The sequence below is a fragment of the Zalophus californianus genome, chromosome 1 (genome assembly GCF_009762305.2).
Source record: "Zalophus californianus isolate mZalCal1 chromosome 1, mZalCal1.pri.v2, whole genome shotgun sequence".
NCBI lineage: Eukaryota > Metazoa > Chordata > Mammalia > Carnivora > Otariidae > Zalophus > Zalophus californianus.
The window spans coordinates 31,508,315-31,523,110 of NC_045595.1; the positions used below are offsets into that span (position 1 = coordinate 31,508,315).

Sequence of the window (14,796 nt, forward strand, 5' to 3'; positions counted from 1 at the left end):
TTTTATATAAATGAGATCATATAATATGTGGCCTTTTGTGTCTGGCTTCTTTTACTTAGCTTGTTTTTCAGGCTCATCTACTCATCTATGTTGTAGCATGTATCAGTACTTTACTCCTTTTGATGGCTGAATAATAGTCCATTGTGTAGATATGCACAATTTTATTCATTCATCAGTTGATAGGCACTTGGATTGCTTCTACCTTTTAGCTAATGTAAGTAATGCTGTTATGAACATTGGTGCACAAATCTCTATTTGAGTCCTTGCTTTCAAATCTTTTGAGTATATACCTAGAAGCAGAATTATAGGATCTTATTGTAAATCTGTTTAACCTTTTGAGGGACTGCCAAACTGTTTTCCATAGGAGTTGTACCATTTTACATTCCTACCAACAATGTACAAGAATTCCAGTTTTTCTGCATCTTTGCCAAGACTTGTTATTTTCAGTTTTGTTTTGATAATAGACATCCAAATGGTTGGGAATTGATATCTATTGTGGATTTTATATGTATTTCTCTCTCTCTCTCTCTTTTTTTAAGATTTTATTCATATGACAAAGGGGGAGAGAGAGTGCATGCACAAGCCAGGGGAGCAGCAGGAAGAGGGAGAAGCAGGCTCCCCGCTGAGCAGGGAGCCTGATATAGGGCTTGATCCCAGGACCCTGGGATCATGACTTGAGCCAAAGGCAGATGCTTAACCCACTGAGCTACCCAGGTGCCCCCATATATGTATTTCTAATGAAAAATGATATTAGGTATCTTTCCATTTGCTTGATGGTTATTTGTGTTATCTTTTGGACAAATGTCTGTTGAGATCCTTTGCCAATTTTGAAAATTAGATTATTTGCCTCCCCCTCCCTTTTTGGATTGTAAGAATTCTTTATACATTCTAGATACAAGTCCCTTATTAGATACACGATTTGCAAAAATTTTCTCCCTGTGGGTTGTCTTTTTACTTTCTTGAAGGTATCCTTTGAAGCACAAAGGTATAATGGTTTTGGTGAGCCCAATTTATCTATTTGGCTCTGTTTTTAAGAAATACCTGGTAAGTAGGATTCCAGCTTACTAACCACTTACATATGATTGCTGCTCTCTGCTGCCACTCCCCACAGAAACCATTTGGAAAAATCCTAATGCTTTGTGAAAATACCTGTTTTCTGAAGTGTAGAGAGGCAGGAGGCTCTGGAAAATAGCAAAGGTAGATTCCTCACCAGTAACAATTTTGTTTCAATTCTGTTTTTCTGCCCCTGCTGAAGTTCCTTTACTTAGAACAGTTTGGTGGGGAGGAGGCTATGGTGGAAAGTAAAGTACAGGGATTCAACCTGGGCAGACCAGCTCTAGAACTCTGTTCTGCAGATTTTACATTAATCAAAAAAGGCTAAAATAGGTTAAATAGGTTAAAATGTCAGAAACTTTGCCTTCTTTCATAGGTTGTGGCATTTAAAATCAGAATGGCCATGGGGATGCAGTCATTGTGTGTTTCTAGGAAGAAAGGTTTAGGGACCATCACATCTAGAAAATCATTTGGGTTAAGGTCTCCCCTTCTGTATGAGAGAATACGTGTTAGAATAAGGGGTTGAAGACAGAAAACTGTGTTCATTCATTTACATGTTTAGTGAAAAATAGTTAAATCTGCATGCCATTTATGTCTGCCAAGAAAAGGAAGGTTTTATTTTGGAGGTGGACAGGGGATGCAAGCCTTTGTGGAATAGTCTATCCTTTGGGAAACAGTACAAACTCAAATGGCTACAGGATCAGGAGGCACACAAACAATGGGGAAAAGTCAGGGGGGTTGTATTTGCGGAATCTAGGACTTTGCTCAGAGCTGGAACTTTGCTGAGGAAAGAAGGAAGAAAGATGTGTTGTTCCTTCCCTTTGTACTAACACACCTGCACTGTTAGTCCTGGAGTTCAGCCTTAAGGCATTTTGCTGACTAGCTTTGGGAACTGGCCACCACACATCTTCGGTTCGTGGGTAGGTACATTCTAAGCTCCCAATGACACCCTTATGTTGGGAATGCAAACGTTTGATCCCTGGGAAGATTAAGTGTATATCTCATTGCCACCTTGATTGCAGAGCAGGTACTCTTAACCCCAATCCATGAAGTCCTGTGATTTAAAGGTGGAGATGAGTTCTCATGTGCTTAGTGTGAGGAATCGGGAAAGATTTTGTTAAAGAAATGGAGTTTAAGGAGGGACTTGGTTGAACAGTAGGATTTAAGCCAAGGGAGGCAAAGTATTATAAATAGAGTGACCTTTATGAACAAAGCTTGGGCATCGGGCTGTGGAGTGAGGAGCGTGTTCAAAACCATAGACTAGTCATTTTGGCTGGACTGTAGAGTACCTGCTGGAGGGAACACTGTGGCCGTGGTGATGTGGAACCAACTTGAGAGGGACTTGAGTGCCAGGAGAGAAGGTTTTATTGAATCCAGTGGTCAGTGGGGAGCCCCTAAAACTGGTAGAGTGAGGACTGACATAACTAAAGCCATTCTTCATTCTGCAAGACTGACCTGATAGTATAGCGTGGGTAGATTAAAATTGGGACTTTCTGTGTGACAGACACGGTGTTAATAAAAATAGCTAACACTTACAGGGTGTTTTTGTCCTGTGAGGTTTGCTAATATTCCTCATAAAGTAGATACTCCTGTTTTATTAATTTTATAGATGAGGAAACAGGTGCAGAGAGGTTAAATGGTTTCCCCAGAATTACACAGCTAGTAAGTGGTAGTACAGGGATTCAAGCTGGGCAGACCAGCTCTAGAACTCATGTTCTTAACTGCTGGGCCCATAAGGTGGTGATATTTACAGTCACTTTAGTGAAAGCTGTGTCAGCAGAAAGAAGACTTAGGAAATTATTTTTAACAATGTGTTTAACCTTTGCATTTTATTATATCTGAGGCAGTGCACTAGAACTTTATATAGTCAGCCTCTTTTTATAGCTAAATGCTGGTCTCACCTCTCCATTGTTCCCCATAAATTTTTTTCTAGACCCCCCCTTTTTTAAACTACCTAAAGCCTTTAAGTGAAGATTTTAAATCAAGTTTGTTAGTAGTTTAAAATTATAGGCCAGTGTTAAATCCCTAGAAACATTTGGTCTTTATTCAGTTTATAGTTAAAACTTATTATTTTGTATTTTTTAAAAAAGATCTTATTTGAGAGAGAGAGCAAGAGAGAGTGAGCATGAGCCAGGGGCAAAGGGAGAGGGAGAAGCAGAAGCAGACTCCCCTCAATCCCAGGACTCCGGGATCATGACCTGAGCTGAAGGCAGAGGCTTAACTGACTGAGCCACCCAGGCACCCCTATTATATTGTATTTAAAATTTTCTCTTCCTTCAAATAGTTTGCTATTACTGGTGAATGTTTCTTTGGGAGAATTCGCCTGTAGCTTACACATGTGATTAAGAAAACATTTCAAAATTTTGGAATTTTTTGGCAACTGAGACAGCTTGTAAAATGAATACGTGTACAGGTTAAATCTTTAAAAAGATAATTACCCTCATCTTTAAGTTTCCACCTTTGCGGCTATCCTTATTATTTCTAATTTTGCACTTGATTGTCAGCCTTGCCAGCTACTGAGCTGAATTCAGTTTCCTCCTTCCACTGTTCTCCCCCTGCTGGAATAGAGGTATTCATGACAGGCTGTAAGTATTTCACTAGAGGGAGCATGGTTAAAGGGTCCTTGCCTGCCAACCCCACATGCAGAAGAGAGCAGAGCCCTGGCTCTGGAGAAGAAAGAGGGGGAGAGAGAGAGAGGTGTCAGAGGAGGGAGAGAGGAGATGAATAAAGACTCAGCCAATTTTAGGAGAAATAAAAAAACCAAAGCCGACACATTCCTAATTCAGGGGATCTGAGTTTCTTGTTACTCAAATGACTACAGTCCTTTGGGGTTGATAATGGAGAATCTCTGTTGCCAACCCTGTAATTTGCACAGATAAATATATTGTAGTTACTGGTTTTCAGGTTTATTAAAATGTTGTAGTGGGACCAGTGGGGTTTTTTTGTTTTGTTTTGTTTTTCCAAATAAAATGGCTGGTTGTGTGGGGTCTTGCATCTTAGAAGTTTTGGACAGTTTCAGCCATTTTACATTAAACCAAATTTAAAGACTGGAAAAGATCAACTTCTGTTTTTTTTCACTTAGTGATGCCTTTGGCCTTTGAACAAAGCATTTTACAAGTGAATCTGCTGTGCAAAGAATACTTTTTGTAAAGAGAGACCTTGTTACCCTTGGCACCTACTGGGAACATCCCTAAATTTGGATGGTGAAGTAAGGCCATATTTTAAATACATCCCTGGAAGGGATGAAATGATCAGAATTTGGCAGCATTTCACTTCTGACGGCCTAGTTCTTAAGCCACATACGGCCTAATTGGTGGTGACAGCCTTTTGCATAAGAGCATGTTGATGAATTAAATTTTTTTTCCCACTTGTTATTCTTCTCAGGTCCTTAGCAAAATTACTATGTTGTGTTTACCTTGTGCTGATCCGAGCACCAGGTATGTGTTAGGCAATCAGGAAGTATTTGATAAATTGAGTCCTCGTTACTCAAACCTTATGAAACATGTCATTTATCTGTGCAGATGGATAGTGAATCCTCAGCACTATCAGACATCATCAGTACACTGGCAGGAACATTGATGGCTAGCATACAAGGGACACTACTATATTAAAATAACTATATTAAATGAATACAAATTGTATTGGTAATTTTCATTTTATATTCTTGGGGTAAGGAGGGGTGGTATTTAGGTAAGAAGTCATCAGGTTTTTTTTATTATGGCCTGGTAGGTAAAATCTGACTTTCTGCTGTACTCTTATTTATAGACGATGCCCTGTTTATAAGGAGTACTTTGGAAATGTTGCCCAAATTTGCATATCAGAACACTGTACTTTCTCAGCTACCAGTTTTGACCTTTTTGGTGACTCAACTGAACTATTGGGAAACCCATACCAAGAATGGATATCAGAATCTGGAAGGATTGAGGACTTACTTATGGGTATAGAGAGTGTAGTAAAATGCATTGGCTGCAGCAGAATAGAATTGGTGGGGGGCTGCCAAGAGTTGCCTGTTACTCTTTTGGACTGCACTTCTTCAACTTTAAATTCAAATAAATTTCACAGGTAAGAATTGATCTGGATTGCTTAGTTTGATATTAGACACTTATGTATAGGGTTTATTTTGTGTTAAGTTTTGTACCAAGTGCTTTCTGTGGATCGTTTCCTCAGAAGAAGCTTGGCTTTATCTCCATCTTACATATTAGGAAGCCGAAGTGCAGACAAGTTAGGTTTGGTCATTTGCTGTGGTTACACAGTTTGTAAATGGAAGAGCCAGTAGATGGACCCAGAAAGAATTCATAGCACCGAGCTTCCAGAGCCCTCCTCCATTGTCCTTATTTGTAAGTTGCAAGTAGTACAACTTCTACCTTATACAGTTTTGAATATTAATTGAGATAATGCAGTAAGGTACCTCTGGCAATGCTTGGCACCTAGTAGGTACTCAGTAACTGATAGTCGTTATTAGTAACAGTTTCTCTTAATAACTATCATAATGCTAAGAGGATACTTAGTATTTTTCACTTAAAGCCCTATTGTGTTTTCTTTATTAAACCACTCAAAAACTGTGAAGAAAAAAAAGGTATTGAGCAACAAATAAGCACAGAAGGTGAAGTATTACAAAGTGCCATGTTGAGCCCATTGGCTAGAGGTTATATTAATGAATCTTGAAGGATTTTCACATATAAAAAGAGGGAAATCAAGCAGTGTTTTAGGGAAGTCAGTCTGTACTTACGTTTGCCATTCTTTCCCTTATTTTTGTTCTCACACTGTTCTCTCAGAGATCAGAAGGGCTGTACTCAAACAGGCAAGCTCCATTTGGTATCTATCTAGCTGGGTGGCCCTAAGCTTTTTTTTTTTTTTAATGGCAGCTCCAAATGACATTAAAATTCAAATTTTCATTTATCTTAAACATTGAACTACAAAATTCAAAGCAATTAATAAACTGTGCTTTAATCTAGGAAAACAGAAATTGGACATTTTTATGTAATTCTACAAATTTTTCAGTGATTTGGGATGAATGAAAAGTTGAAAGTGCACTGGGGACTTCCTCTTCCAACCAATATTGAGGGCCTATATTAAGAGGTAGGAACCCTATTAGTATCAAGGGAATTATATGTTTTGTCCAGGTGTTTTTCTCACTGATAACTCACGTAGGAAGCTAAAGCCTTAAAAATGATTTTTTATCCTTCCAGTAATTTCCACCATTTTTGGTTATTTTGTTTTTACTACTTTTTTTTTTAAAGATTTTATTTATTTAGAGAGGGAGTGTGTGACTGCTGGGAGGAGTAGAGGGAAAGGGAGAGAAAGAATCTCAAGCGGACTCCACACTGAGCATAGAGCTGGAGTGGGTCGCCATTTCATGACCCTGAGATCATGACCTGAGCCGAAATCAGGAGTCAGACACTCAACCGACTGGGCCACCCAGGCGCCCCTGTTTTTACTACTTCTTAGATAAGGACAGGAAGCATGCATAATTTCACTTTTTGGAACTTATGTTTGCATTCGATCCAGGAAAAGTTATACACCATTATTTCTAAATCATTTTAAAATAAAAAAGTGTGTTTGTGTGTGTGTATGTGTGTATTTTTAAAGCTTGTAAAATTTCAATGGAAACCCTATCTTATAAGAGCCTTGCATTAAGTTTAGGTTGCAATCACATTTCCTTCTTAATTTTTGCTCTTATTTAAACATTTTTGTTTCTGCAAGTTGGACTTTGTTTCTTTAGCAGAGAAATTGGCTACCTCTATCACAACAGATGTTCGAGATAAAAAACATGAAACCCTCTTCCTCCCCACCTAGAGAAAGCACCTGTAAGCAAACAAGTGTGACACATGTGCCACAGGAGTGCTGATATTATTGCCATGTGAAACATGATCAAAATTCTTGTTCTGTCTCACATCAGTTTGAAACAACAGAGCACTTATTGAAGGTGGCTGGTGTGGTCTGCTACTGTTTCAAGTACTTCACATGCTTTAGTTCATTAAGCAGCCTTTTATTTTGCTATCTTTACCTATCACTTACGCAAAAGCTTTACATCCTGTGTGTGTGTGTGTGTGTGTGTGTGTTGGGGAGGGGTGCTAAATTTTGTGGGCTAGTGCTTAATTTAGTGTACAAAATCTGACAAAACACTATCTTCTAGACACATTATCTAGGAATGCTGTATATTCTCCAAACCCTGGGTTCCCGCCCTGCCCAAGCAAAGGCAACCATAAAGAGGGAGGGACCAACAACTCGAATTAAAAATGAGTCCGATTTTAAAATGGCAAGATTGTTTTGTTTTAATTTTCGGGGCGAACAAATCACTTATGGGGGCAGTGAAAAGGGAAATAGAGAAACGTACACGGATTTGCTTCCGTCTCTCTCTCCCCATCTTACACTGATTTCATGGTCTTTGCTAGACGAGAAGTTCCCAGGGCGCATGCTGTGACCTCTAGTGGTGGGCATCGGGCAAACACAAGGCTTCAGGCTGACACCTGGGATGGCACCTGGGCCGCATTTCCTTGCCGGCCGGTGGTTTCCTACACATTAGGCGGCGGCTTGCCATTCATGCTTTTGACAGCTGCGCGGCCGCCGGCGAGCGGAGAGCGGAGTGCTCCTTGCATCAGCCCCTGCGCCCCGGTCCGAACCCCCGGGTGAGAGGGCCCGACGGCGACAACACTCGATGGTGCCCCGGGGCCCGCCGGCCGGCTCCTCCATAGGTGGCTGCGTTTCCGACTTCGCCCTGGCTCCACTCCGGGGGCTTGACGTGCAAACTTCGCCGGAGCGAGCTGAGAGGGAGGGACCCGCGAGGGGGAGGAGGCGGCGGGAGGCGCCTCTGCTTAAGGGAGCCGGCCGGGCGCCGCAGCTCGGACGGACGCGCGGACGGAAGGAAGGAGCGGGGCCGCCGGGCCCGGCCCGGGGATGCGAGCGGCCTCAGGGTGGGCAGCCCGAGGGTCGGGGGTGCGTCTTTGGGCCTCCCCGCCGCGGGCAGCCGTGACGGAGGCAGCTCCGGGCGCCGGCCTCCGTGCGGGTCTCGGCGGCAAAGGCCGGCAAGGGACCCGGTGCCGCGGTGGCGGGCCGCTGCCGGCTCGTCCCCTCCCCCGAGGGGCCGCGGGAGTCGAAAGCGAAAGCGAGCCCGCGCCGCGGACTTTGCGCCCGGGAGGAGGCGGGTTGGGAAGGCTGGGCGGCCGGGGGGCGCTGTCAGCGCGCCCCACCCGGCCTGCGGGCCGCGCACGCCGCCGGAACTCCCCGGCGCCTCCTTAAAAGCGGCCCCCGCGCGACTCTTTTCCCCCTTTTTTGTTACATTGTAGGAGCGGAAAGAATGTCGGAGCGGGCCGTGGATGACGTCAGGGGGGAGCCGCGCCGAGCGGCGGCGGCAGCGGGCGGAGCAGCGGCGGCGGCCGCCCGGCAGCAGCAACAGCAGCAGCCTCCGCAGCCCCAGCGGCAGCCGCAGCCGCCGCCGCCGCCGCCGCGGCGCCTCCGGCCGGAGGACGGCGGCCCCGGCGCCGCCTCCACCTCGGCCGCCGCCGCAATGGCGACCGTCGGGGAGCGCAGGCCCCTGCCCAGTCCAGAAGCGATGCTGGGACAGTCGTGGAATCTGTGGGTCGAGGCTTCCAAACTTCCTGGGAAGGACGGTGAGTGTCCACGCCCTCCTCTTCCCCAAGTCCCCCCTTGTCCCTCATCCTCTGACCCTCCCCCCCCGTGACCCGCCCCCCCGGGGGTCAGAGATGCTATCGCTCGGTTGGGGTACGCGGAGGTGCCCGCACCTACTCCGTGCGTGCGTGAGCTTGCGTCACACTCCCGGCCACTGATCTGCCTCTCCCCTCCTCCTGTGTGTGTGTATCTCCTAGGGACGGAATTGGATGAAAGTTTCAAGGAGTTTGGGAAAAACCGCGAAGTCATGGGGCTCTGTCGCGAAGGTGAGTCCAGTCCCCCATTGGAGTTTCTGCAAGCCCTGAGGAAGTTTCCTTGCTCGCTTCGCCCGGGTGGGGGACTTTATCCCACCTTACTCATTCCTTACACCCGCGAAGATGCTGCTTTCTGAGGAGAAAGAAGGGGGAGAGCGGAACGTTTGGAAAATCTGGTTTCCGGGCCTTTCTGTAATGGGGAGCGTCCTGGAACCCTTCACCTCGAGGCCTGGCTTGGTGCAGCATGAGCTGCATTGCTCAGTGATAAGGTTTGGGGACCGGCAGTGAGTTTAAACCAAATCCCTTCTGGTCGGACCCTCTTCCTGACGAACACAAGTGGAGAAAGGAATTCATAGCTTTCGAAAGCATTTCCACGAATGCTTTAGGAGGCTTTGGAAAGGAAATCTTGCCCCCAGAAATTTTCTGCTGGCGATCAAGATTGATTTCAAACTTTTTAGAAAAGATAACGCTTTATCTGTGTAGCCTTATTTCTATGGGATTTAAGCTACAAAGTTTAGGATGCCTCACAAGAATCATCACAACTAAGGAGCAGTTGGTCAGACTTTGTGTGTGAGCTGCCAAGATCAGGGCAGGAAAAGGTCCAGAATTTTATATGGTGTAACAAGTGTTTAGTGTCCATAGTTAGTGAAACCAGTGTCTAATTATTGTCAATTTTTAATAAAACTGATACTTAGGGAAATACTTGTACCTAAAGGTATGTTTCCAAATGAAAGGTCAGGTATCTAGAAATTGTCAGACTTTTTCTTTTTTCTTTCAGATTTTATTTTTCTTTGAATAGTCAACTATTCTATCTAATGCTTGTGCCAGGCCTGGGCACAGTGCCGTCCAAAAGGATTGGAGGCCAGTCGACTTTAGGTTCAATTTAAGTTGCTCTTTCAGTGGTAGTAAGGACAAGGCCTTACATTAGGTTTGGTGTCCAAAATACTGAGTTTATATTCCTCAGTGCAATTTCATTCCTCATGTGTAGCCATTTACTTCTACATAATTATTGTCCAGAGCCCAAGAATAGGTAGAACTTTGGCGAGCTGAATGTCTTAAAGTCCAGAGTTGGCCCATTGTTACTCTTGTCTCCATATTTACTTCTTGTTTTTAGAGCCTCTCTTTTTTTCATGTTCGCTGTTTTGGTGTTTTGAACTGGCCTCTTGGCACTCGCAGGAAGAGTAATACCAGTGGCAGCTCTGTGAGAACTTCCAATTGGAACAGATTATAGAGCAAATTAGTTGATTTTGAAAATGAGAATCGCTGTTTGAGTTCGAAGGAAAGAGAGGGAAAGCAAAGGACTTGGCTGGCGATGTTGCAATAGGAAAAATCAGTTGTTAGTCCGGTTTTAGTGTTGAATTGGCAGTCCGCCTGAGCTTAAAAAATTAAAATCACTAGGTGGCAACTCTCATAGGAAGCAGTTGGAGTAGAGCATTAGAGGACCTGACCCACTCTTGTTCTTAGTTTTTATTCTTTGGGTGTGGATACATTTCCCATAAAGGGTTTCTAAATCTGTTTGAAAACAGCGTGCTAATTATTGGTAATTCCCCAATAGAGGATGAGTAAGTGTATTAGTGTTTCACTGGGTAACTTGGTCTGGACTGACCCAACCAAATTTAGTGGCCTGAACCCAGTTATTGCCATATTTATTATTTTTTGCTGGGACATACTCGTCAGATTTTACCATGAGGATCTAAGATCTCTCAACTACCTTCTTGAGGCAAAAAGGGGTCATAGATTTGTTTGTGTATGCTTCTGACCTGTCAAATGATGAGTGATTATTAAAGGTGCTCTTTTTACTTACATTAGGTTTGTACTGTAACCATTCGGAGGATGCTGAAGGGGCCAGGATGGCTGAAATTCTGCCTGGCTGTTTTGAGTAGAGACTGAAGTTTTTAATTCAGTCAGTTCTTGATTCATTTGTGACTTGATGGATTTTCTGAGACAGTTTTAAAATTCAGGCATGAGAACATTTAGCACTCATGTAGTGGGCTTTGTCTAACAGCTCCTGTTGGACTGTTTAAGAAATGAAAATACATTTTAAAATTATCAAAAATTATTGGACAGCTACCTTTTGTTTTTGGTTAGGATTATCTCCTTCCAAGAAGAGGTGTATGGAACTAAATCTGTGCTAATTCCTCTTGGCAAGGAGGTTAAATTGAGAAGAAAATGTAGACAAATTGACCATACGGTTGAAGCACTAAAAATCAGAAACTTCTCATGTTGGAAGAGGTCTAGGACTATGGACGAGACTCCTTGAGTTCTCGTCTGGGTCATGAGTGTGGACTTATGGGTTAAAAACCTGGGCCGGGTCATGAGTGTGGACTTATGGGTTAAAAACCTGGGTCGGGTCATGAGTGTGGACTTATGGGTTAAAAAACTGGGCCGGGTCATGAGTGTGGACTTATGGGTTAAAAAGCTGGGTGTGAGAGCAGGTTGTCTAACCTTGCATTTGTCGTTTGACCTCTCAGCATCTAGCTTTCCCTCTTTATAAAAGGAGATGCTGGTACCCGCTTCTCAAGGCTGTTGGGGGGCATGTCAAATAACGTACAGACAAGGACGCTGTGCATCCTACTGCTTTCAACCCTTTCAGTTGCTGAAAATCTTCGATTTGATTTCTGAATTCGATATTTATCTAGGTCAGGGGATTTTAGTCTGGGACTTGGATGGGCTTCAGGATGGTCGTAGTTGCCTTGGAACGGTGGGTAAAAGTATGCGTGTCTACTTTCTAGGGCAAGTGTCGACAGCTTCTCCTGAATTCGCAAGGGTCCTTCATGTATCTCTGACCCCCAAATTCAAAACTGCCAAGCCAGGATTTCTGTCTTTTCCTTTGTCCTCTTGTAGCTTAGTTTGGCCATTTCCCTCATGGCAAGACTGTCCAAGGGCCAATGCTGTGGGAGAGGTTAGAACTATTGATTTAGATGGAAGTGAGATTATTTGTGGTTTGGCTAATATATCATCCCTTTTCTTCCTATTGACACAAGTTGGCACATGTTAGGATAAAATTTCAGTTATCTTTCAGTGGTCAGCCTATTTTTTGTTTGCATCCTCCTGTTTTTATTGCCTTTGGTTTTCTGTAATTTGTAATATTAGTTGATAATAGAGTTGATCCGGGTGGAAAAAGATGGATAATAATTTTTACTTTTTTCAAACGATTGAACTCAGAAGACAAATTACCCTCTTTTCCAAAGCTGACTTGTGAAATTCTACATTTAACAAAATTATTTTTAGATGAAATCAATTGGTATAAGTTACTGATTAAGGTTTCCGTATTAGTGCCTGAACATATAGAGAGCCTTAAAAAATGAAAATGTTAAATGCCTTAATTTCATGGCAGATTTTAGAAAATAAATAGTGTCATTGTGGGAGTCAACAGTAGAGTTGGAAAAATGACATTTTCTTTGGGAAGTCATCCCTGTCGTCTTTTAAGCCACCTGTTGTAAAACAGTCAAAGTAGCCTGTACTTTTCCTTCCAATAAACACTTAGCCTGTCACCATTGAAAAGTACGTATTATGTGGTGGCTCTTTCATTAGAATGTCCGCTCCCAGAGGACAGGCGCATTGCTGATGGAGGCATATTCAGCTTCTGCACCGTTTGTGCTCAGTAAATATTTGCAGCTCAAAATGAATTAACTGGGCTACTTAGAAAAATTAAACTGAGTCAGTCAAGGATTAAGAAGTCAAATGATAAATTTTACACTGTGACCCCCCACCCCCCCAGGTACCTACTCTGTGGGAGGTAGGCTTTATGGCCCCAGGGAAGACCACAGGCTGTCTTTCAGCACTTCCTGTTGCTTTGTCCTGAGTTTAGCACTCCATTTACACTTTCCAGAAAGTGCAGACAGGACACCACCTCTCTTATCTGTGATGTTTAGGCAAGGGAGTAGGATGGCAACCCAGAGTGATAGCCACACTTGATGACAGGTGATTTCCCTGTCATAATAACGATGACATAAATTGAGCCTAGGGCAAGATGAAAAAGGTTTGTTGGCATCTATAGGCAGCTAGATTAAAAGAAAAGAAAATAAAAGACCGACTAGGAGGTGGGTAGCCTCAATCAACACAGATGGAGTCAACATATCAATACCAAATTTTTCTTTCCTAGGGAAAAAATGTTCATAGCCAGTTACTGAAAACAAATAGGTATCTGTGTGAAGTACTGTAAAAGTAATTGCATTATAGGCATAAAACCCTCTTCCTGAAGTGAAGAACATTTCTGTTTTTCACTAGGGTTTCTCTCTTGTTTCTTCCCCTTTTTCTTACGGACAATTTGAAATCTACAGAAGTACAGAAAACATTTTAATGAGCCTTGTTGTATCCATCATACAGTTTAAACAACTAATGAGTCCTGACCCAATCTTGTTTCATCTCTTCCCCATTCCCCACACTGAATTATTTTGAAGCATGTCCCAGACAGCATATCATTTCTCTTGGTTTTCATTTTCCTGCTTACATGGATTTCAACTTGCCTCCCCCAAAATGGAAGCCTGTATGTGAGCTGCACATTCTTTTGAGGCAAGCCAGGCTGCCATTTCTGACCTCTTCCGTGGGTGTACAAGGGTCTGCATTCTGCCTACATTTCAAGTGGAGATGGAAACTGAGCCTCAGATGGGAATCAGTGAGATCGAAGTTCACTGCATCAGAACTTTGTTAATACTCATTTAAAGAGCACTCAGGTGATTCCGTTGCAGGTCACCCACACTTGATGCTTTGTGGATGAGAGTTAGGACTGCATTGAGAGTGGGCAGTGTCCTTGCTGACAGTTCATGTATGTGACTCTCTGCCTCTAAAGTCTGCACTGACTTAAAAGACCCCCTGGAGGCCTAGAGGCCCTCCCACAACAGGGATCCCTTTCCCTTGATTCTGACTCCTTAGCTCTTTTAATGCAAACTATAGCCCACTGCAGTCTAGCTAAGAATGGTTTCTACATTGTGAATCATTGAAAGAAAAACTCAAAAGAAAATGATTATTCCACGACCTGTGAAAAACATATGAGATTGAGATGTCAGGAGTCCATAGTGAGGTTTCATTGGAACACAGCCCTAGCCATTCCTTTACTGATCGTCTGTGGTGGCTTTCTCCATACACAGAACAGCAGAGCTGAGCAGGCGCACCCGAAGCCGCACAGTCCACCGGGCCCAAAATTGACTGGCTATTGGCAGAAAAAGTTCGCCAGTTCTTGTTCTCATGGGTTCCTTGGTTAATGAAGGGAAACTCATTCTGCAGAATGTGTTTCTGGTACTCCTCGAACTTTTCTGTTCTGAAGGGGACAACCTTTAAAATACTAAAATCCATTATTCTTAAACCAAAAGTTCATTCAGTATTGAAGAAGTATGTTAGGTTAGAAGGAATACGTAAGACTATGTAAGGTTTCGTGTAAGAAGGATCCTGTCCTTGTCCACTCTTGGCATTCACTGCCACTTCTCTAGGACATAGATCTGTTTCAGGGCAATTTAGATACAGAGCATCAACAGGCTTTCAAGAGCCTTAAACTGTGAGGATGGTGCTTGGCTTCTGTTAAGCCCGATTGGAGAAAGAATCGAACTTTCATGGGATCTTCAGAAGGGTACCTGACTTAAATTCTTCAGCATTTCTGCCCTTGCATTTGGCTTAGAGAAGCTGAAGCCTCGTTGGAGGTTGTGTTGGGAATTATAAGGCAGATTCACCAGGAAACAAGTCTGCATTTTGATTGGTGGAGAAGGTACACAGCATCTATATGTGTGCCTTATATCTCACATTTTTAAGATTTTGTACTCTCTGAGGAGTGTAACACCTGGCGCAATCCATGCTGAATTCCTCAAACGTCAAGGCCTTGTTCACGGAAGTCCTTTACCTTAGCTATAGTAGGATGGGGTTCCCG

The 14,796-nt window shown here is 43.3% G+C and overlaps 1 protein-coding gene across 6 annotated transcripts in view; it reads left to right on the forward strand.

Annotated features, from left to right (window-relative positions):
* Positions 1 to 14,796, forward strand: part of ATXN7 (ataxin 7) — a 137,512-nt gene that overhangs the window by 38,116 nt on the left and 84,600 nt on the right. For 4 of the 6 annotated variants that reach the window (XR_003517999.1, XR_003518000.2, XM_027583446.2 and 1 more), the window contains exons 1-3: positions 7,318 to 7,967; positions 8,340 to 8,663; positions 8,880 to 8,948. Coding sequence is in view for 4 of the 6 variants with exons in the window: in XM_027583446.2 (XP_027439247.1) it covers positions 7,712 to 7,967; positions 8,340 to 8,663; positions 8,880 to 8,948 (649 nt within the window). In the remaining 2 variants the exon portion in view is untranslated. Of the gene's footprint in view, positions 1 to 7,317; positions 7,968 to 8,339; positions 8,664 to 8,879; positions 8,949 to 14,796 lie in introns of those variants that run through there. The other 2 variants (XM_027583443.2, XM_027583441.2) reach the window with 2 other exon arrangements.